Here is a 23,639-nt window from a genome sequence, read left to right on the forward strand (position 1 = left end):
GCCTACTTTGGCTAGCGTACTTTCACAGCAGCCAATGCTCGATCGCAAAACAGCTGGTGTACGGGTCGTTGGATAGTGGAGATAACTAATTCTATAGTTTTTGTAACACTGTCTGTCTGTATAATGTGTCGAAAACATACCACAACCGTAAGGAGAAAGAGGAGCTCTGCTGAGGTGAAATCGTCTCAGTTTTGAATAGGGCTGTGACGGTGGCACGTTGTTTTTTTATATATAGCCTACACTTCAGTCAGCTAACAAGCAGCCGAAAAACGCTAAAATAAATCAAAGAAATAATATATTAAGAAAGTAGCCTAAGAATATTATATAGGTTATTAAACAAACATTCCTTGTAAAATTGTCCGACAGCTCATCAATTTTTGGCCGACTGAATTTCCAGTCCGACTGTCTTTTTTTCTCTTTCTCTTCCTCATTACACAGCTGCTGATTTTAATAGCAAAGTGATTACATTTATTTTCGTTCCTTTAGTTTATAAAGTTAATTTAGAGATATATTTGGAACACTTTTTGTTTGTTAAATTCAAGTTTTTGTTTTTTAAAGTTATACTAGCAAACAGCGGCAGACAGATCAAAAGCCTGCTTAATTCATCGCGATTTAAATTAAAATCCATTGATATAAAAAACTTAAACATATCACAATATTAGTTTAATCATTCAATCAATATAAATCCAAAGTTTGTGCGGAGAGAAGCGCGCTTTGCAGCGCATGGAGACACCAGTGCAATGTGGAATTTTTTGCTCATAAAGGTAAGAGTAATTTACCACCGGGCCGGAACTGTAAAGGGTCTACCTTAGTTTGTGTGTACTAACAGTATCAACAAAATGTGCTCTTAAAGAAAACAAACAGAATACGCTTGATATCTTTGGTTTAAACAGGAGCGCTTCACAATAATTAACCGAAACCCAGGTAATTGCCTCACAAACACTATATCTATAGAAAGCTTTAAATTATTATTTTACTATAAAACGAAATAATTAAAATCGAAAACAAAACTCTTTCATTAGCTAATCCATAAAGATGCATTAGGCATTAATGAGCAGATGGCAGGAACGTCAATTTCATCTTTGCAACACTGAATCAGAAAATACTAGTTTATTAATAAGTAATTCGAATATTTTCTTAATTTTTGCCTTGACACATTCATGGTAATTACTCTTGCTGGGGCTTTGAGGCCAGTTTTGCGTGCATTTGAATGCGGAACTCTTCCAGCTGGTCGCTGCTGATGGCAGGACACTAAACACCGCCATGTGGCAGAATGAATGTAGCAGAAAGTTAGTCAAGTTATCCCGTTCCAGCGTGCAAAGTCACATGACTTTTTTAATGCGCACTGAGGAATTTAATTTGAGAGGCTTCTTGATGGGAAATGCAGCATGTACACCACAGCAAGCCGCTGTCTTGACGGATAGTAATTTTAGTTTATTTAGTCTATATATTTGGCAGATGTAAAGCATACATGTGTATGTTTTTTGTGTTAGTCCATTTTTATTTTATTATTATTATTATAACAGTTCAAGGAGCAACATGTTAGTGCACTTTCTAAAGATTTTAGTTCTGTTTTTGAATAAAGGGTTGTAAATCCCTTGTTTTTTTTTAATCCGATTCATCGATTAATCGAAAAAATAATCGACAGATTAATCGATTATTAAAATAATCGTTAGTTGCAGCCCTAATATTGACAAAAATTTGCTGAGATACAACTATTTGAAAAGCTGAAATGAAAATCTAAATATTAAGAAAATCGCTTTTAAAGTTGTCCAAATGAAGTTCTTAGCAATGCATATTACTAATCAAAAATTAAGTTTTGATATATTTATGGTAGGTGATTTACAAAATATCTTTGGCATAAGAGAAAAATCGATCATTTTTACCCATACAATGTATTGTTGGCTGTGGCTACAAATATACCTATGCTATTTTGCTGGGGGCAGCCGTGGCCTAATGGTTAGAGAGTCGGACTTGTAACCCAAAGGTTGCGGGTTCGAGTCTCAGGTCCGGCAGGGATTGTAGGTGGGGGGAGTACAGCACTCTCTCCACCCTCAATACCACGACTGAGGTGAGTCCCTTGAGCAAGGCACCGATCCCCCAACTGCTCCCCGGGCGCCGCAGCAATGGCTGCCCACTGCTCCGGGTGTGTGTTTTTGTTTTTGCTGGTTTTGTGGTCCAGGGTCAAATTTGGTTTTGTTATACTATAAATAGAAAATATGATGTAATAATGCCACAAGATCCATATTTGTTTTATACTGGCTCACCTGGATGTGGCCTCACTTGAACAATGATTTCCACACCCTCTGCTCAATCAAAAGGGTCATGTTACATGACAAAAGAGTCAACAAAAGCGTGTGTAGACTTTTAGTGAATCTCATCACTCACACTGTAATGAGATGTGCATGCATATATATAATCTGCAAAATGTTAATTCTTTTACCAAAATAATGCACAATGCTTGTTTTCCCCTGAACTGACCTGAATAAGATATTTCTCATTTACATATAGTCCACAAGAGAAAGTAATAGTTGAATTTATAAAAATGACCCAGTTTTTTGTTTAGTGATAGATGTTCATGGGTCCCTTGTTTTTTTTCTAATAAGTTAAACTGCCCACTGTTAAAATCCTGCAGGTCCCACAAATGCATCGGTTTTTCAGCATTTTTGTGTATTTGAACCCTTACCAACAATGACTGTATGATTTTAAGATCCATCTTTTCACACTGAGGACAACTGAGGGACTCATATGCAACTATTACAGAAGGTTTAAATGCTTACTGATGCTCCAGAAGGAAACACGATGCATTAAGAGCATTAGACTTTTTGAATTTGCAGATCAGGGTAAATTTAACTTGTCCTCTGGGAAACATGTAAGTATCTTCTGTAGCTTCTGAAGGGCAGTACTAAATAAAAAAATATAAATATAAATTTAGGCTAAATAAGAAAAATGTACACATCTTCATTCTGTTCAAAAGTTTTCACCCCCCACTCTTAATGCATAATACATTTTCCTTCTAGAGCATCAGTGAGTGTTTGAAATTCTGTAATAGTTGCATATGAGCCCCTTAGTTGTGCTCAGTGTGAAAAGATGGATCTCAAAATCATACAGTCATTGTTGGAAAGGGTTCAAATACACACAAATGCTGAAAAAACTAAGAATTTGTGGGACCTGAAGGATTTTTCTGAAGAACAGCAGGCAGTTTAACTGTTCAGGACAAACAAGGGACTTATGAACAACTATCGCTAAAAAAAAAAACACAGCTGTGGATCGTTCAGGTAACAACACAGTATTAAGAATCAAGTGTATGTAAACTTTTGAAAGGGGTCATTTTTATAAATTCAACTATTATTCTCCCGTGGACTATATGTAAGCATCTTGTATGTGAAATGTAGGTGTCTTATTCAGGTCATTGGCATGTATTTTGTATGAAGCCTCTTATTTTGGTAAAATAATTAAAATTTTGCAGATTCTGCAAGGTGTATGTAAACTTTTGACTTCAACTGTATGCACTGTATAAATGTTAATATGTCTTTGCTGAATAAAAGTATTAATTTCTTACAAAATAAATCTTACTAAACCCCAATACTTTGAACAGTAGTGCATATCACTGTCAAGTATTATAAAGATCCGTGTCTTATTTGTCAGCATTTAAAATTGTGTCTGTCTCTGAATACATGTATATTAGTTTACAAGTTTCATAATTAAAAAACGATTCACTGCCAAGCTCCTAATGATAATATGTAATGATTGATTTCAGAGTCAGAGGTGCGTCCCAGCCGGCTACTGCTGTGGTGTCAGAAGCAGACCCAGGGCTACCGGGGAGTGGATGTGACTGACCTTACGACCTCCTGGAGGAGCGGCCTGGCTCTGTGCGCCCTCATTCACCGTCAGCGGCCGGACCTCATGTGAGCGAGACATGACACAAAAACTGGCTAGTGTTTTCATTCAGTCCCATGATTACACCCTCATACGGTTTGACAAATGCGCCATTATTTGGTGGCTCTTTGATCTTACACACGTGGCCGTACCTCCTTCCCTAAGCCATCAAAACAAGTTGTTTGCGTGTAATAAAGAACAATAGCTTTGCTATTTCAACTTCGCTTCCTCGCAGCTTAGTGAAAGTAGTTCAGTTCACTTCAATAGGATTGATGTATTAAAATAGGGAAGTCAAAAGTTTAATTGACCGTAATAAAGAGGAAGGAAAAACATGCTCATGTTCTGCTCTGAGTCTGTAGAAATTGCATTATGATTTACATCAACAATTACATCATAATTTTCACACTTTCTGTCATAAATCTTGCTCTGGATGTGAAAGAAAATGTGTCAGTGAGATGTGACTCATTATAAATCAGCTCATCCAATCATCACACCCTTCTTCAACAAATATTATGCATCACCAAGGATACAGATTTCTGAGAGCAATGGAATGGCATCCAGACCTGATAAGGTTTTTTTTAATTGATCTATTTATCTTACATCTGTGGTCTCTTCTTCTTCTCTTAATCTTTTCCTCCAGTGATTTTGACTCCCTGAACGAGGCAGACTGCGCTAAAAACAACCAGTTGGCGTTTGACGTGGCAGAGCGTGAGTTTGGCATCCAGCCGGTCACCACAGGAAAGGAAATGAATGCCGAACGGGGGCCAGACAAGCTCATTATGGTGCTCTACCTCTCCAAATTTTACGAGATGTTCCGCAACTCGCCTCAGTCCATCACAGGTAGAGCTTTCCTTAATGTAGCACCTTCATAAAAAACCTGAGTGAAGTTTGAAAGTCTTCATTTAGGGTATATCAGTCATATAATATAATTTAATTTAAAAAAATGCCCTTAAAACTCTGTTTAAAGAAAGAGTCCACCCAAAAATGAAAATTGTGTCATTAATTACTCACCCTAATGTCATTCTAAACCTGTAAGACCTTCATTCATCTTAGGAAGACAATTTAAGGTATTTTTGATCAAATCCGAGAGCTTTCTGACCCTGCATAAACTGTGTTTCGAAGATGAACGAAAGTCTTACGGGTTTGGAACGACGTGAGGGTGAGTTGTCATTTTTGGGTGAACTATCCCTTTAAATATACATTATGCCAAATAAAGTGTACATGAAGATCACCAGAACCATCAGTTAAAGATGTTTTTTTTTTTAACATTTAAGCAGCTTTTTCATCCGTGGACCACCAAAAATTCAACTTGTCATAAAACTGTTTTCAAATATAGATTACATGTTGCATTGGGCAACTATCATGTTCAGGAAGAGTTTTTCATATATAGCACTGCATGCAAAAAAAGCTGCATGACTTAAAGTAAGGCATTTTAAAAATGTTGGCATGCCCATGTAACTTACAGATTGTCAGGAAGCGTGTCATTCCTGATGGTGTGCGTCTGATTTGTGCATCTGCTGTGCATGCGTTTTAACGTTTGGAGCTTCTCCAACTTACAAGAAATTAAAAAAAAATACAATTGTTATACATTACCTTTAATAAGCATGTAAGCTGCAGCATCATTTTGTAATGATTCCAGGTGTTTAATATTAGAATTTAATGTGTACAATTTAATATTTTTCTGTTGACAGTGTTTTTTCTGAAAAAGTTCTTTTTTTTCTTAAAGTTAGTTATGAATATTATTTTAATTTATGAATTTTATAATCTCTTTTTATATTTTACATATTATATATTTTATATTATTACAATTATTTCTACTACTGTTTTGCATTTTGTATATATTTATTAATGTTTAATTAACTTATAAGGAATTTTTGTGTGTATGTACATTGCTGTTCAAACGTTTGGGATCAGTAAGATTTTTATTAATGTTTTTTTTTTTTTTTGCTCATCAAGGCTGCATTTATTTGTTCAAAAATACAGAAGAACTAATATTGTGAAATATTATTTCGACTTCTAATATTGGATTATTTTAATATACTTAAATTTATTTCTGTGATGCAGAGCTGAATTTTCATCAGCCATTACTCCAGTCTTCGGTGTCACATGATCCTTCAGAAATCATTTGAGTATGCTGATTTATTATCAGTGTTGGAAAAAAGGTGTGCTACCTATTTATTTATTTTTTTTAAATCTGATTCTTTTTTTCAGGATTCTTTGATGAATAAAACATTCAAAAGAAATATATTTTTTGAAAAGATTAATATTTATTTTATAAGTCTTTATCACTTTTTACACGCATCCTTAATAAATAAAAGTAATTTTTTTTTCTAAAAAAGAATGGATAAAAATGTACTCTCCCCAAACTTTTGAACTAGTGTATATTGCTACAAAAGATTTGTATTTTAAATAAATGCTGTTCTTTTCAACTTTTTATTCATCAAAGAATCCTGAAAAAAATGATCACAGGTTCCAAAAAATATTAAGCAGCACAACTGTCTCCAACATTCCCACAATAATTCAGAATATTAGAATGATTTCTGAAGGATCATGTAACGCTGAAAACTGGAGTAATGATGCTAAAAATACAGCTGTGATCACAGGAATAAATTGCATTTGAATGTATATTAATAGAAAAACTAAAAATATTTCACAATATTACCTTTTTTCAGTATTTCTGATCAAATAAACAGCCTTGTTGAGCGTAAGAAACTTCTTAAAAAAACAAATCTTACTGAATCTAAATGTTTGAAACGCAGTGTTTATGTATTTCATTATTTTAACAGTTAATATTACACTGTAAAAAATGTGCTGTAGTTCTGCAGCTGGTTGCCAGTAACTTACTGTAGATTTTTAATTTATGTTATTTACTGGCAACAGTTTGTTCAAAGTTAAATGAACATTAAACATTAACAAGTCTTTGTCTTTACAGAATAAAACTATAAAATAACAACCTACTGCAAAGCATTCTGGGAACCAGAAACCTTCATCAACCTTTTTCTGTTTTTTTCCTTCAGATTTTGGTTCCCAGAATGCTTTGCATGAGGCTGTTATTTTAGTTTTATTCTGTAAAGATAAAGACTTGTTAATGTTTAATGTTCAATTAACTTTGAACAAACTGTTGCCAGTAAATAGCATAAATTAAAATCTACAGTAAGTTACTGGCAACCAGCTGCCAGTAATACTGTAATTTCTACAGATTTTGTTTACAGTGTAGTTACATGTTAGTATCCTGTTGATTAAACAGGTGTAGCATTTCCTGTTCATTTGCATGAACACACACACACCAGAGTATGATACTAAACAAGAGTTTTGCGTTGTGTTTGCAGGTGTACCCAAAGAGCCTGATGCAAATAATGAAGACTATTCATCCAAGCCCACAAACTCTCTTTACAACTCCATAAATCATGCACTCCCTCGGAAGAGAATCCCAAAGGTAGCATTTTTGTCCTGTTCGCTTATCTAATATAAACCTAATGATGTAAAACACTACCACTTTTGTATCCCAAGGTTGATAAAAAGTTAGAAGACAATGACAACAAAAAGAGAAAGAAGGCTGGCAATTTCTGTCTTCTTTCTAAACATCCACAGTTTGTTGCTTTGCTTTCTCTAACTGGTTTGCTTCTTCCTCGGGCTCATGTCCAATCAGAGTGCGCCCCCTGTAGGCGAGAGAGAGGAACAGAAGGAAAATAAAGTGCGCTCCATGGCAACTCAACTGCTGGCCAGGTTTGAGGAGAATGCGCCAACCTATGGTGTGCGCAGACAGGTATGGCTCCACTTCCATTTTCTTCTAATTTGCCTTTTTTTTTTTTTTTTTTAAAGCAGCCAGTGTCTTAAGATCTCCAAAGCCTTAGCTGCTGAAATTATAACAGGATGTATACAGAGTCTCTTTGTGGACTTTTTTTTTTTGTCTTGTAGTCTGTCGTTTTACTATTTAAGAAACGTAGACTGTAAACTCCTCATGTGGTACTGATACTCTGGAGTCAGTGGAATAAACAGCAGGGATCGCTGATCTAATCCAGCTTCTTAACCGTGCCTGTAATCCCATATGAATACCTGTCTTTGTGTAGTGAAAGTAAATCCTCTGCTTCATCAGATGCAGAATATTTCGATTTGAATGCATGACGGTGCATTTCAAAACATGACTTGTTTTTGTCTCAGAAGAAAGTGTAAGATTAATGCTGAATTTATTTAATTTAATACTATTTTATTTTTTAATTTAATTAAATTGTATTGTATTTTATTGTATAATTAAGTACAACTTTTTTTTTTTACTTTTACAGAATTTAATGTATAAATGACCATATATTAATTTATTTTGAGCTTACATGAATAACAATTGTATATTTATAATTAAATTGTCATTATAATAATAAATTAAACGAACAATATTATATTTATAAAGTATATTATTTTATTATTTTATATATTATATTTATTTATTTTTCTTTTATTTTAAGATTTATTTTATTTTTAGTTATTTTATAAAAAGATTTTTTATTTAATGAAATTTGATTATTTAATTTTGTTTTATTTTATTTTATTGTGTAATACATTAAGTACAATTTGTTTTTACAGCATTATAATTCAGGTATAAATTACAATATATTGATTTATTTTGTGAACAATGAAACGAACAATGAACAATATTCATATTTATAACGTATAATTTATTTATTTTTAATTACATTTTGTTTTTTAATTAATTAATTTTATTTGTATTTAATTTCATGTATTTAATTAAATTTTTTTATTTTATTTTCATTTAATTTCATTTTTATTTTATTGTATAATACATTAAATACAAATTTCTTTAACATCATTATATAATTCAGGTGTAAATTACTATATATTAATTTATTTTGAGCTTACATGAATAACAATTGTATATTTATAGATTTAAAAAAAACATTATAATAGTAAAATTAAACAAATGAACAATATTATATTTAAAAAAAAAAGTATATTATTTTATTATATTTTATGTATTATATTTATTAGATTTTTTTCTTTTATTTTTAAATTTATTTTATTTGTAGTTATTTTATTAAATTATTTTTTATTTAATTAAATTTTATTGTATTAAATTTTTGTTTTATTGTATAATACATGAAGTAAATTTTTTTACAGCATTATAATTCAGGTTTAAATTACAATATATTACAATTACAATACATTACAATATAACGAACAATGAACTATTTATATTAAAGTATAATTTATTTAATTTATTTAATTTTATTAATTTTTTTTAATTTAATTACTTTTTTATTCTATTTGTTTTTCTTTTTTTATTTAATTTAATTACATTTAATTTTTTTATTTTTTTATTTTTTTTATTTCATGAATTTAATTTATTTTATTTCATTTAATTTTGTTTTATTCATTTATTTTTATTTTATTGTATAATACATTAAATACAATTTTCTTTTACATTATATAATTCAGGTATAAATGACCATATATTAATTTATTTTGAGCTTACATGAATAACAATATATATTGTATATTTATAGATTTAAAAAAAAATCATCATTATAATAATAAAATAAATTAAACAAATGAACAATATTATATTTGTAAAGTATATTTATTTATTTTTATTTTCATTTTATTGTTATTTAATTGATTTAATATTAATTTATTTTAATTTTAATTTATTTTAAAAAAAATTATTGTAAAATACATTAAGTACAATTTTCTTTTACTTTTACAGCGTTATATAATATATAGTGGTATAAATGACCATATATTAATTTATTTTTTATCTTACATGAATAACAATTGTATATATTCATAGATGAAATAAATCCTAATTATAATAATAAAATATACACAATATTATATTTAGAAAATATATTAAAATGGAGTGTATTAAACAATTTTAATTAGTTAAAATTTATTGTAAAGTGTTACCAGCGACTAATTGGTAACACTTAAAATTATTAATCAATTTTAATTTTGCTAGTCAGTTTTAGAAAACTAAGATTAGCCTCAAACTAGCCACAAAAAACATTCAACAAAAAGAATACTGTTACATTAATTTATGTAGATTTGATACAGATTTTCAAAAAAATATATAGTATTAATTATAAAAAAAGTTGATGAAAGAATGATTATTTTGTCTCTGGTTGTAATCTCCTAATGCACTGTAATTGTGATTTTTACAGTCATTCTGCCTTTTTTATAATTTTCTCCCATCTTTTTTGAGATTAGCAGCAGTCATTAAGCCCATAATTGAACAGCCAGACCATTTAAAGGATGTACAGTAGGTCACTCATAGTGTGTTAACAATCCACAACTGAATATGAACAGCTAATAAACTTGATTTACAGCACAGTTAGGTTATTAATCATATAAGCCAATCTGTGGTTTTAAGCATTTAATGCTGTTTCATTCAGTTGCTCTACTCTTACATTTACTTTACTTTTTCTTTGGCTTTTTTTAGCTTTCTTCTGATTTTCTCTTCCTTTCCGTCCTGTTTCTTTCTGCATCTCTTTCTGTCTCCCCCGGGTGCAATGTTACCAAAACTAGTCTGAATCTGAGACTGACAAACCCGTATCTCTGGATATGACTGAAAACCCACGCTTTGTCAAACCTAAGAGCCAGCCCGCACCTCCTGCACCCCCTCCACCCAAACCAAAATGGCAGGTATGCTCGTCTATCGTGTGAAAGAGCCGTCATTCCACATCACCCACAGTCTTATGCAGCAGTGTATTGATTGCATTAGGTGTGTCCACTGCTAACGTGACGCACACGAGTAGACCATGGCGCTAGATCGATGTTTCCTGATTGAATATTAATTTTGCAACTTGCTTAAGATCATATTTAACAGTTCTTGACTTTTTGACTATGCACCTCTGCCAATAATTATTTTCTTCTTTTGGCTGTTATTTATAATTTCATAATATTTAGTTTATATTTTTCAAATCAAATTCAATAATGTAAAAAATTAATTAGAATTAAAATATGTTTTAGTAATATAAATTTTCTTAGTAGTAGCACAAATGTAATTTCTTTTTGTAACAATATTCAACTGTATAATATATAAAAACGGTAATTTCACTATTAGCTATATTCACAATAATAACAACGGATTTATTAATATTTGTAGTAGTTTATTTACTCTTACAAGATTTTTCATATTTTTATTACAAATTGATACTCAATATTATATACATTGACTGTAGTTGCTATTAAAGTATTATGTATAATATTAAATATCTATCAGGATTAATAACAATCTATATAATCATAACTGAAGTACGAAATTTTGTTATAATAAATAAAATCTAATTATAAAAAACAATCAATATAATAAATGAAATGGGAAATATTTAGTTTAATATATAAATAAATGAAATACTACTAACAATAATAAATTATATTATTGAGTAACATTGATAGCAATTACAGTAACAATTTCAATAATGTTATTACTCAATAATAATTTAGTAGTAGTATTTTATTTATTAATTTATTATAAAATATTTCATATTTCATTTATTATATTGCTTATTAATTAAAAAGTGATATTTAATATATTGACTGTAGTTGTTATTAAAATATTAATATGTATAATATAAAATATCTATTAGGATTAATAACAATCAATATAATTATAACTGAAATACGAAATTTTGTTAAATAATAAAAATCTATCAATCAAATTATTAAAAAACAATCAATATAATAAATGAATTAGAAAATATTGTTTAATAAATTAATGAAATACTACTACTAACAATAATAAATTATATTATTAACATTAATAGCAATTACAGTCAATAACGTTATTACTCAATAATATAATTTAGCAGTAGCATTTTATTTATTAATTTATAAAATATTTTATTTATTATATTGATTAATATTAAAGTGATATTGAATATTATACAAATTGACTGTAGTTGCTATTAAAGTATTAATATTTGTATAATATTAAATGTCTATTAGGATTAATAATAATCAATATAATTAATAACTGAAATACGAAATTTTGTTATAAAATCAATCAAATATCAAATTAGTAAAAAAATCAATATAATAAATTAATTAGGAAATATTTTCTTTAATATATAAATAAATGAAATACTATTGAGTAACATTAATAGCAATTACAGTCAATAACATTATTACTCAATATAATTTAGTAGTATTTTATTTATTCGTTTATAAAATTTCATTTATTTATTATATTGATTATTAATTATAAAGTGATATTTAATATTATACATAGCAACTATAGTCAATATTAAATATCTATTAGGATTAATAACAATCAATATAATTATAACTGAAATACTGAAATATACATTTTGTTATAATAAATAAAATCAATCAAATACTCAAATTATTAAAAAACAGTCAATATAATAAATAAATTAGAAAATATTTTGTTTATTATATAAATAAATTAATGAACTACTACTACTAACAATAATAAATTATATTAAGTAACATTAATAGCAATTAGTCAATAATATTATTACTTAATGTAATTTAGTAGTATTTGTTCATTTATTATAAAATATTTCATATTTAATGTATTATATTGCTTGTTATTAATTATAAAGTGATATTTAATATTATACATAGACTGTAGTTGCTATTAAAATATGTATAATAAATGTATATTAAAATATAATATGAAATATATTTTGTTATAATAAATTTTATAATAATAATTTTATATATATTATTATTATTATTTTTTTTTTACAGATTCACTGTAGGTTAAGTTAGCATTATATGGTCTAAATGTAAAAATAGAGAAAATTATCAAATTAGCATGATCAATTAAAATATCCAGTATGTACCAATATGCTATATTTAACAAAAATCTGTAATAACTGCTAACTGATATGGCACCAATATATCATGCATCCCTAATAATTAAGTTAATCTGGCTTCATCTTTGCCCAAATTCTCGCCTGTGTCCTTTCAGCCTTCTCCTTATCTAAGACTGCTGGAATCTCACACGCAGAATGAGACCCATCATTCTGACTACAGTTTACAAATCCAGTCCAGTTACGGTCACACAGAAACCCAGTCCAACCACAAAAACACTGGCGTTCACTCCAGTCTCCAGCTCTCTGAAATTCCCTCAAGTTATCAAAGCAGTGAATCTCGTCCCAGATCTCCTCACATTCCCTTCAAAGTGCTCCAATCGGGTTCCCATCTGCCCTCATCGACGCCAGACCCCTCAGATTCACTCCCGTCATTCACACCAGCCCTGGGCGCCATGTTACAATGCCTACAGAAGCTGGAAGAGGAAGTCAGTCAGGTGAATGGTGTGATGCATCAATCCAAACCTATTACATTTCTGAAACAGTGGCCTGAATATAAAAAAATCGTATTGCTATAGACGGTCATGGTTTTATCTCCTTTCCTCTCTTGTGATGCTTTCTGTCTCTTTTGCCTTTGAATACTTTGCAGAGAAAAGTGCAGGCTGAAATTACTAGACAGTTCAACAAAAAGAGCATTAAAGAGCGAGCTCAGCAGCTGAGCTGCCTGTTTACTGGCACACCACCTCAACCTCAGGTGAAAAGCAGAGACTTGTTGGATTGTGTCTGTTATACTAAAGCATGATGGTCCAGCCCTGCTTCCTGTGTACTCGCAAAACTTTAGTGGACGATTTAGTGTTTTAATAAGTTTTGGTTTCTGGTCTGACTGAAAATGGCCTCAATAACTTTGACATTTTATCTTGGACTCTTTCTGCTCAGTTTGTTTGTCCTTACTTGACCTTCCCTTAAAGGATTTCAGAGGAGCAAAGGATTTTCTCCATGCTTTATTTACAGTGAACTTTTCTTTTTTCATCCTGACTTACATAATTATTGAACTCAACAACTAAGGCAGAAATGCAGAACGGTTTGTTTGGTCAGCACGCTTTCATTTCAGCAGAACTAATCAGGAATGCATAAAATGGCCACTTTGAATGCAGTCCCCTGTTCTCTCTTTCTCTCGTTTTCCCTTTTCATTCTCTACTTCTATAGAGAGATTGAGATCCTTATGGTTTTTGACCACTATGGTTGTTGTAAGATATTCAGAACTGATTCTGTTATAACGTTAATAAAAAATATTAAAACACTAATATTATAACTGAATTATAATGAATTATATGTATGTGTTTAGCAGTAGCACCAATTTAATTTTGTGTATAACAATATTTAATATAAAACTCTATTAATATTTAATTGGCTATACTCACAATAATAACAACTGATTATTTTTTTATTATATTTGAATTAGTAGTAGTTTTAGTAGTAGTACTACAATTTTGTATTAATTGTAGAAAATATATTTATTAGTTATATTTATTTATTAATTATAAGAAGATATATTTAATATTATACATATCTTTTACAGCTACGGTCAATGATATTATTATTCAATCTAATTTATTTAGTATTGTTGGTAGTAGTAGTAATTTATTTATTTTACCAAAAATGTTTCTGTTTCACTTATTTATATTGATTATTAATATTTTAATATCAACTACAGTCAATAATATTATTACTCAATAATATAATTTATTTATTGTTAGTAGTAGTAATATTTCATTTATTTATCCAAAATATTTCACATTTCATTTTTTATTAATTATAAAAAGATTTTTAATATTTTACATATTTTAATATCAACTACTGTCTATAATATTATTCAGTGATATAATGTATTATTGTTAGTAGTAGTATATTATGTATTTTACCAAAATAGTTCATTTCATTTATTAATTGGTTGATTGTTATGAATTATAATTTACATATTTTAGTGTAAACTACAGTCGATAACATTATTACTCAATAATTATAAATTATTATTAATAATAATTATTTATAGTGATTCTTTTTTAACAATGTTTCTTTTATTAATTATATTATTATAAAGAGATTTAATGTACATATTTTAATGTCAACTACAATAATATTATTAGTCAGTATAATTTAATGCAATTTTATTTATTTATTATAACATTCATATTTCATTTATTAATTGGTCGTTATTAATTATAAAAAGATCTTTAATATTAAACATTAATATTTTTAATGTCAACTACAGTTAATAGTATTACTCAATATAATATATAATATAATCTGTTTATTAATATTATTATTAGTAGTATTTTTTCATTTATTAATTATATTATTATAAAAAGAGGTATTTAATATTTTAATGTCAACTGCAATCAATATTATTACTCAATAACATATATTTATTATTTTTAATAGTAGTATTTATTTTTAACAAATGTCATTTAATTATTGATTTTTATTATTTATAAAAAGAGATTTAATATTATTCATATTAATATTTAATATTAACTACAATAAATATTACTCAGTAATATAATTTTAGTAGTATTTATTTATTTGAACAAAATGTTTCATTTATTATATTGTTATTAATTATTAAAATATGTACATTAAATATCAACTACAGTCAATAATATTATTGCTCAGTAAAATGTATTTATTATTGTTCATAGTTCATATTTATTATAACAATAAATAATTAAAATATGCTGTATTTCAGTGTTATCTAATAATAATAATAATAATTATTATTATTATTATTATTATTATTATTATTAATAAGAATAATTTTATTTGTGGTAATAGTGTTAATTTAGGTTTTTTTTTTGTTCAATCTTTTTCACATCTGTCATCTTACAGTGTTCAGTTTCTAAATCTGTCTGTAGTTTCTATTTTTTCTACATCTTCCTGCTTTCCTCACACAGGCAGATGAAAGCTCTTCTCCTGTTTCTTCTTCTCCTTCCAAACCTTTCTCAGTCCACGCTATCCCAGAATGCTCTACTCTCTCTTGTCGTCTGTCTCCGGTTCCTTCAGTCCAACACCAGCAGGTAAAACATTGCGATTATCCTAATAATAGTAATTAGAGGAGCTCCTCTGTTTTAGACTACATAAACACTCTACACTGTATCTGTGCAGACTGTGGTTTGTCACATTATAGTATTCAAAAGAAATCGTATATCAGAATCTGTGAGTAATTAATTTTTGAAAGCCATTTTCCCATTGGTTGTAGTCCAGTGAAGATTCAGAAACACAGCTGAACCACGTTAAACACACAGATCACTCTGAAATCAGACGTGTAGAGTGCCTTGACCCCTCCAAACAGGTATTCAAGCTGTTATGTTGTGGTCGTGCGTCCTTACAGCCTGAAAAAAAAAATAAAGCAAAAACTAAATAATAAACTGACCTTAACCTTGCATGTCATAAACACTTTCTGATGTTTTCCCATTGATAAAAGAGTTATGTTTTCCTTTGTATTTTGTACAATTAAAAAAATTAATTGGTTTCTAACTAAAGCAAGTGTAAAAACTCCCATGCCTTTCTTGCATGTTTTCTCGGCCTGATGTTATAAAATGAGCATGTTGTTTTTTTGAAGGTTACACATTGTTACACACTGAATGCATGAAATATCACAGAGAATGAGGAAATGACATCAGTAAAACTGATTATATTTCTATATAGTATTCCTTGTGCATATATACACTACCAGTCAAAAGTTTTTGAACGGTAAGATTTGGGCATGCAATTATTTGATCTAAAATACAGCAAAAACAGTACAATTCTGAAATATTTTTACTATTTAAAATAACTGTTTTCTATTTTAATAGAATTTAAAATGTAATTTATTCCTGTGGTCGAAGCTACATTTTCAGCATCATTATTTCAGTGTTAAATGTCACATGATCCTTTAGAAATCATTCTAATATACGGTTACATTCAGTACATTTTTAGGATTCTTTGATGAATAGAAACATTTAAAGATCAGCATTTATCTGAAATAATGCTTTGTAATATTATACACTATAGCATTCAAAAGCTTGGAGTCAGTATTTTTTTTTCGTGGAAAAATTATATCAAAAGTGATGATAAAGACGTAATGTTACAAAAGATTTCTATTTCCGATAAATGCTGTTTTTCTGAACTTTCTATTCATTAAATAAACCTGAACAAATTCTACTTATGTTTTCAACAACAACAACAACAATAATAATAATAATAATAATAATAATAATAATAATAATAATAAAAAATAATACATGTTTTAGGCAGAATATTACAATTATTTCTAAATGATCATATGACTGGAGTAATGATGCTAAAAATTCAGCTTTGAAATCACAGAAATAAATTACATTTTAAAATATATTTACAATTAGATTGACTGTTTGATAAAACGGTTATTTTCAACAGTGAAAATATTTTAAAATTTTACTGTTTTTGCTGTACTTCGGATCAAATAAATGCAGGCTTGGTGAGCAGAAGAAACTTCTTTAAAAAAAAAAAACATTAATAATCTTACTGTTCAAAAACTTTTGACTGGTAGTGTATTATGTAGTAAGCAGAAATCTATTAAATATGGCTGTAGAAATAAGGCATAGTTTCTTATAAAACAAAAAGAAAAATTAAAGAGAACTTTCATGAACAAAAAAGAATACATTGTAAATTTCTTGAAAGTTTCATTTAAATTTGCTTAACTGTCAACTGTCTCACTTTCATATCTGTATCACTTTTCACTATGATTTGAATTAGGGATGGGCGATATGATCAAAATCTTATATCATGATATGAGTAATTTTATTTCACAGTCATGATATAGTTATTTTTTTTTATTTAAATGAGGTCTAAAAAAGTTTTGATATCATAGAAATTTCATAATTCTTGTCACCAGTGTCCATATCACAAAAAACTAATGCTAAAAAAAACAAACAAAAGAAACTTATTACAAGCAACTGGACCAAAAAAAAGTACATTAGAACAAATATATAAGAAATGCTACATACATTGTATAAAGTAATGAAAGGGCATATTCTTTAGTGTGTAAATTAAATATTTCTTTTTATTAAAGTTATAAATGTGATTTAGTCAAGAGCAGAGAAAGATTTTTTTTCGCTTTTTGATTAACATGAATGACAGACAGTAGGAATATTAGACTGCTGTCACTTTAAGAGCTGCCTGGATCCAATATACTATTACACGTTTTCTTTCTCAGCTGTTTGCTTTGACTTAAAACTTACTGTGTTTGAGGATACTTGCAAAGCAAGGCCTATAAAGCAGCAAAAATTACTCTTTTCAGTACTCCCACGCTCTATGAGCACCATCTTCACGCGCATACAGTGAAATGAATTCTCTTTCTCTGCTGATTTCATTCAAGTAGCTTAAAATCACTCATTTTTAACAGCAATGCCTAAAAATTGTACGTTTTTGTGACCATGTAGCACAGCAATGTTATGTGAGCATGTAACCGCAACCGGGACGATAGTTCAAAATCTCTACCGTTTAAATATCCACCACATTTCTTCTTTTTCCTGATTTGCGTTGTTTTCTTTCAACTCTTCTTTCCCCCTGTTATTTCTTCACTGCTGATTGTCAGAGAACAGTGGGGAAGGTTTCCTCTGCTATTGGTGTTAAAGCAGCTACACTGGCCATCTTATACGAGACCGATCATAGACCGAACAACCCTTTTACCCTCTCACTGGTAAGCATCATGTTCCAGGACAGAAGATGATGTTTAAAAGATATGGTTGTTTCTTGAAGCTACAGAGTCCTCTGAAGTTTTATAAGGAGCCCTGATGTTCTTGTTTACAGTATGTGAATCAGAAGTCTTTGTTTTCCCAACAAAGATTTAGTCTGTATTGCAAAGTTACAGCTTTCTTTTAATTCTAGAAGTTGTCTTCTGTTGTGAAATGGAGTGTTCAAATCTTGTGATCTGTAGAAAGTGTAAAGAAGTGCAAGAACTGCATGTTCTTTTGCTGACGGCCACAACTTTGTGATATTTTCTGTAGTTAAGAGAGTCTTTGTTCACAGACAGATGCCAGAAGGTGTGCAGAATCTGGGGCGGTAATATATATTTTTGTTTCTGGCTAATCAAAGCACAAGCTTTTTGCCTTATTTTTCAGGACAATGCTTCATGCTTTGGCTTGTAGAAGTTCACTTCCAGAACAAAAATTTACAGATAATTTACTAGGGATGCACCGAATATTCGGCCACCGAAAATTTTTGGCCGAAAATGGCCCAAAAGTGCATTTTCGGTTTTCGGTCGAAATATTTTTATCACCGAAACAACACGGCCGAAACAGTATGTTGACGCAAACAGAAACCGCGGACTGCACGTGCTTGTCTGAAGCGACACGTCTGCGGTGTGGACGTATTTCAGTATATCTGAGAAAGACCCAGGGACAGCGGTTTGCAAAACTTGTAATGCCGAAATTTCAAGAGGGGGTGTGTCTGCAGTGGTGCGTGCAGCCAGTGATGAGAGCAGAGATCGACACAGATGTAGCTTTCAGTGAGTGAAAAACAATGGCTTTACATTGGTGTTACGTCACAATATTTTAAAGAGATGTCTTTTCTATATACTGTATTTTTATAAATATTTATGTTTTAAACCATGGAGGTGAGCCAATGGATATCACACAAGCAACGTGAAAACTGCGCAATATGTTAAAGCGAAAGTAAAAACTGACAGTGCTTTCAGCATCTGACGTGCATTCTCTCAGAGACAATAAGAGGCGATTATACTTTATATGCTGATATTAATTTAGTCCCCTAATATTTTCTTGTGCCCCGAACATGGTGGGAAAACAATAAAAAGAAACGTATTTTGTGTAAGGTTTGTTTTTGAAAGTCGGTTCTTGAAATAAAGCTCTTAATTTGTATTGATGACTGCAGTGTTATTAGGGTTAAGAAAGTCTTAATTATAATTTCAGGTGGTCTTAAATGTGGGGACGGAAAGACAAGAATTGCGATGAAACTTCAAAAGGCTATCCATTGAATAAATATGAGCGCTGCACGTTTCAAAGTCATTTGCTGCACTGCTTTGTGTAATATTATTCTGACAGCGCCTCCTGCTGGAAGAGAAGCACGTAGAGTTGTAAATGTGAACTGATGGATCCACAAGATAATGTGTTATAAAAATTTAAACAATTAAACAATTTAAACAAAGGCAGTAAAATATATGTATATGTTATTTAAGTAATATAATACTTGATGATAATTGTTTAAATTAATATAATTGATTTATTCTTTGAAACTTTAATATTAATTTATGCAATTGCAATGCCTTGATTTTAGTAAGATTAGTACACAGTCATAGCCATAAATGCAATGGTACTAATAATTGGCATAATTCTTTCGCTGTTTCAGCCTTGGTTTCCTCTTTTTCGGTTTTCGGTTTCGGCCAAGAATTTTCATTTCGGTGCATCCCTATAAGATGTTCATGTCTTTCTTTCTTCAGTTGTAAAGAAATTGTTTTGTGAGGAAAATAATTCAGGATTTCTCTCCATATAGTGGACCTCTATGGTGCCCATGAGTTTGAACTTACAAAATGCAGTTTAAATGCAGCTTCAAAGTGCTCTAAACAATCCCAGCCGAGGAAAAGGGGTCTTATCTAGCGAAACGATTGGTTAATTTTTTTTTTAAAAATTGACAATTTATTAATAAATTGACAAGTGCTCGTCTGATTTTGAAGTTGGAAGAGAAAATGAGATGGGAGTTTTTTTTTAACATACCCTGAGTTGACACAGAGCTAGACAAGATTAGCATTTGAGGTTAAAAAGTATATTAATTTTGTAATTTTTTTTTTTTAGAAAATAACCAATCGTTTCGCTAGATAAGACCCTTTTTTCTCTGAAAGAGAACTTCTCCTTTAAGCATTGATTCATTGGTTTATTGATTGATTGACCGATGAACTAAATATTGTGCCCTGTTCTTCTTGTGTGAAACTGACCTGCTAACTTACAGGGATAGTTCACCCAAAAATGAAAATTTGATTCCTAAAAATAATTTCCTCAGCAGAACACAAACGAAGATTTTTAACGAAAACCGGTGCAGTCTGCCAGCCAAAGAATGGCAGTGGATGGGCACCAGACCTTTAAAAGTAAACACAAACATGCACAGACAAATCCAAATTACACCCTGCGGCTCGTGACGATACATTGATGTCCTAAGACACAAAACGATTGGTTTTTGCAAGAAACTGAACAGTATTTATATCATTTTTTACCTTTGATACACAGCCACGTCCATCTGTCATGAGCACGAGTTTAGCATCCGCTCGTTGCATGTGTATGCGCTCTGGCATAGTATACGCAAACACCGGAAGCGATCTGTCGCATGAATACAACACTCATTGTTTACACAGAGCACAGAGATTGTGGGTATAGCGGCTATTCAAAATGGTAATTACTTGCGCTTATCCTGATTGTTCAAACCGATTTAAAGATAAAAGATTACGTTTGCTTGCGGAAACTCATCCGGGACTTTTCACCGATTTCCCCTTACGGTGTTTGCGTATACTATGCCAGAGCACGCTCACATGTAACGAGCTGGATGAAAAGCTCGTGCTCAGGACAGGTGGACGTGGCTGTGTATCAAAGGTAAAAAATGATATAAATACTCTTCAGTTTCTCGCAAAAAACGATCGTTTCGTGTCTTAGGACATCAATGTATTGTCACGAGTCGCAGGGTGTAATTTGGATTTGTCTGTGCATGTTTTTGTTTGCTTTTAAAGGTCTGGTGCCCATCCACTGCCATTATTTGGCTGGCAGACTGCACAGAGTTAAATCTTCGTTTGTGTTCTTCTGAAGAAACAGTCACCTACATCTTGGATGCCCTGGGGGTAAGCAGATAAACATCAAATTTTCATTTTTGGGTGAACTATCCCTTTAAACTTGATATTTTACTGTAGTTCCTAGCAGGTTTTACCTCAATTTTCTCATTAAAACAGCTGATTAATATGCTAGTAATATGGCAAATATATATTTTAGCATGCCATATAACCCTCAAAATATATATTTAATTATTTTAGTTTAATTTTGAAACAATTTAGTGTATTATTATTATTTATTATGTTTTTATTTTAATTCTTTATTTATTTGAATGCTTATTTATTTTTTTAATGATTTATTTATTTATCCATAACCTGTGTGTCTGATTTCATTGCAGCGTATTAGAACAGCAAAATTTCATTGTATCCCTTTTTCCACAATTGAATTGAATGTATAATTGTGTTTCAGACCAGTATGCGGAAGGAGTTTCCTCCGGGTCTGGGCGGCAGCGACACCTGTCACTTCTGTAAGAAGCGCGTATACATAATGGAGCGGCTCAGTGCAGAGGGATACTTCTTTCACAGAGAGTGTTTCCGCTGTAGCATCTGTGGTTGCACGTTGCGTCTGGGTGGTCATGCTTTCGACTCCAACCAAGGTTTGTTAGCGTGAGATTGCATTTATAATGCCGATTTTATTCATTGGACTGCTGCTACATGTTGTATGTAGTATTGAATGGAGAAAATTGTTTTATGTCATTTATCATTGCAGGCACTTTTTACTGCAAGATGCACTTTTCTCAGCGCAAAGTCACCAGTAGGCATCGAAGAGGAGAGGTAATGTTAATACATTTTATTAAACGGATGTAGTCAAGCAATAAATCAGACAGATCTACATTTAAGAAGTTATACAAAAATACTTGACTGCAGAATGCTGTGATAGAGCAATAATAGTTCATATTAGTAATCAATAATAGTAAATCATTTTTATAATATTTTTAATTACATGTGATGCACAATTTAATTTTGAATTTATTTGTAATTTAATAAGGCATATAGATGTATACAAAACTGTTGATTTTAAGTGAGAACATTATTGTTGTTATTATTAATAATAATAATAATTATTATTATTGTTATTATAACTTACAATAGCTATTTTTATTATTTATAATATATTAGTTAAATAACGAATAATTATATACTATTATAAATAATATATTAGGAATATAATTACTTTTATATAATGTAGGTTTTGTTAGTAATAACTTTTTTATTCAGAAATGTGTTGTTGTTTATAATTTAATCGTTTTTACAGTTGTTATTAATAATAATAATGATGTAGATTTTGTTCAGAATCAATTTTATTTCAGAATATTTTTAATTATTCAGTTATTTATTATTATTTTTTTATTAATACCCATAATTAATAATAGTAATAACAACAACAATAATAATAATAATAATAATAATTGTTGTTATAAACTTGATTATAAAAGCTATTTTACATTTATAATATATAGTCATTAGTAATATTATTAGTTATAGTTATAGTTGTTGTTGTTTTTAATTATTATAGTTATTAATAATCAAGATAATTTAAATTTTGTTAATGATAACTTTTCAGAATAATTTTTATAATTCAGTTATGCAGTATTATTAGTAGTAGTTGTAGCAGTACTATTATTAAAGTACTATAATTAATACTAGTAATAACAACAACAATAATAATAATTATTATTATTCTAAACCTAATTAGAATTTTTTTCTTTATAATAGTATTTAATTATTAGATACGTAATTATTAGTTATAGGTGTTGTTGTGTTTTTAATTTTTATAATTAATAGTCAAGATAATGTAGATGATGGTAATAATAACTTCAGAATAATTTTCAGTCATGTATTATTAATATACTATTATATTATTAGTATTAATACCTGTAACTAATAATAGTATTAACAATAATAATAATAATAATCATTATTAATGTAAGCTTAATTATAAAAGCTTTTTTTATTATTAATATTATTATTAGTTATAGGTGTTGTTTTTAATTAGTTATTATTAATAATCAAGATAATGTAGATTTTGTTAATGTTCCAGAATATTTTTTTATTATTTAGTCATTTATTATTATTATTATTATTATTACTACTAATACCCATAATAATAGTAATAACAATAATAA

General features: G+C 29.5%; 1 protein-coding gene across 1 annotated transcript in view; it reads left to right on the top strand.

The window, feature by feature from the left end:
• The window catches only part of mical2b (microtubule associated monooxygenase, calponin and LIM domain containing 2b), a gene marked incomplete at its 5' end in the record, with an annotated part of 60,500 nt that overhangs the window by 12,905 nt on the left and 23,956 nt on the right, over positions 1 to 23,639 (top strand). The window contains 14 exons of the mRNA XM_073831617.1: positions 3,761 to 3,908; positions 4,520 to 4,719; positions 7,209 to 7,315; positions 7,390 to 7,469; positions 7,513 to 7,645; positions 10,414 to 10,530; positions 12,827 to 13,165; positions 13,318 to 13,422; positions 15,620 to 15,742; positions 15,925 to 16,017; positions 18,283 to 18,387; positions 18,717 to 18,749; positions 21,923 to 22,109; positions 22,223 to 22,287. Coding sequence (XP_073687718.1) covers positions 3,761 to 3,908; positions 4,520 to 4,719; positions 7,209 to 7,315; positions 7,390 to 7,469; positions 7,513 to 7,645; positions 10,414 to 10,530; positions 12,827 to 13,165; positions 13,318 to 13,422; positions 15,620 to 15,742; positions 15,925 to 16,017; positions 18,283 to 18,387; positions 18,717 to 18,749; positions 21,923 to 22,109; positions 22,223 to 22,287 — 1,835 coding nt within the window. The remainder of the gene's footprint in view (positions 1 to 3,760; positions 3,909 to 4,519; positions 4,720 to 7,208; positions 7,316 to 7,389; positions 7,470 to 7,512; positions 7,646 to 10,413; positions 10,531 to 12,826; positions 13,166 to 13,317; positions 13,423 to 15,619; positions 15,743 to 15,924; positions 16,018 to 18,282; positions 18,388 to 18,716; positions 18,750 to 21,922; positions 22,110 to 22,222; positions 22,288 to 23,639) is intronic.

Source organism: Garra rufa, chromosome 25 (assembly GCF_049309525.1).
Source record: "Garra rufa chromosome 25, GarRuf1.0, whole genome shotgun sequence".
In the NCBI taxonomy this organism is placed as follows: Eukaryota; Metazoa; Chordata; class Actinopteri; order Cypriniformes; family Cyprinidae; genus Garra; species Garra rufa.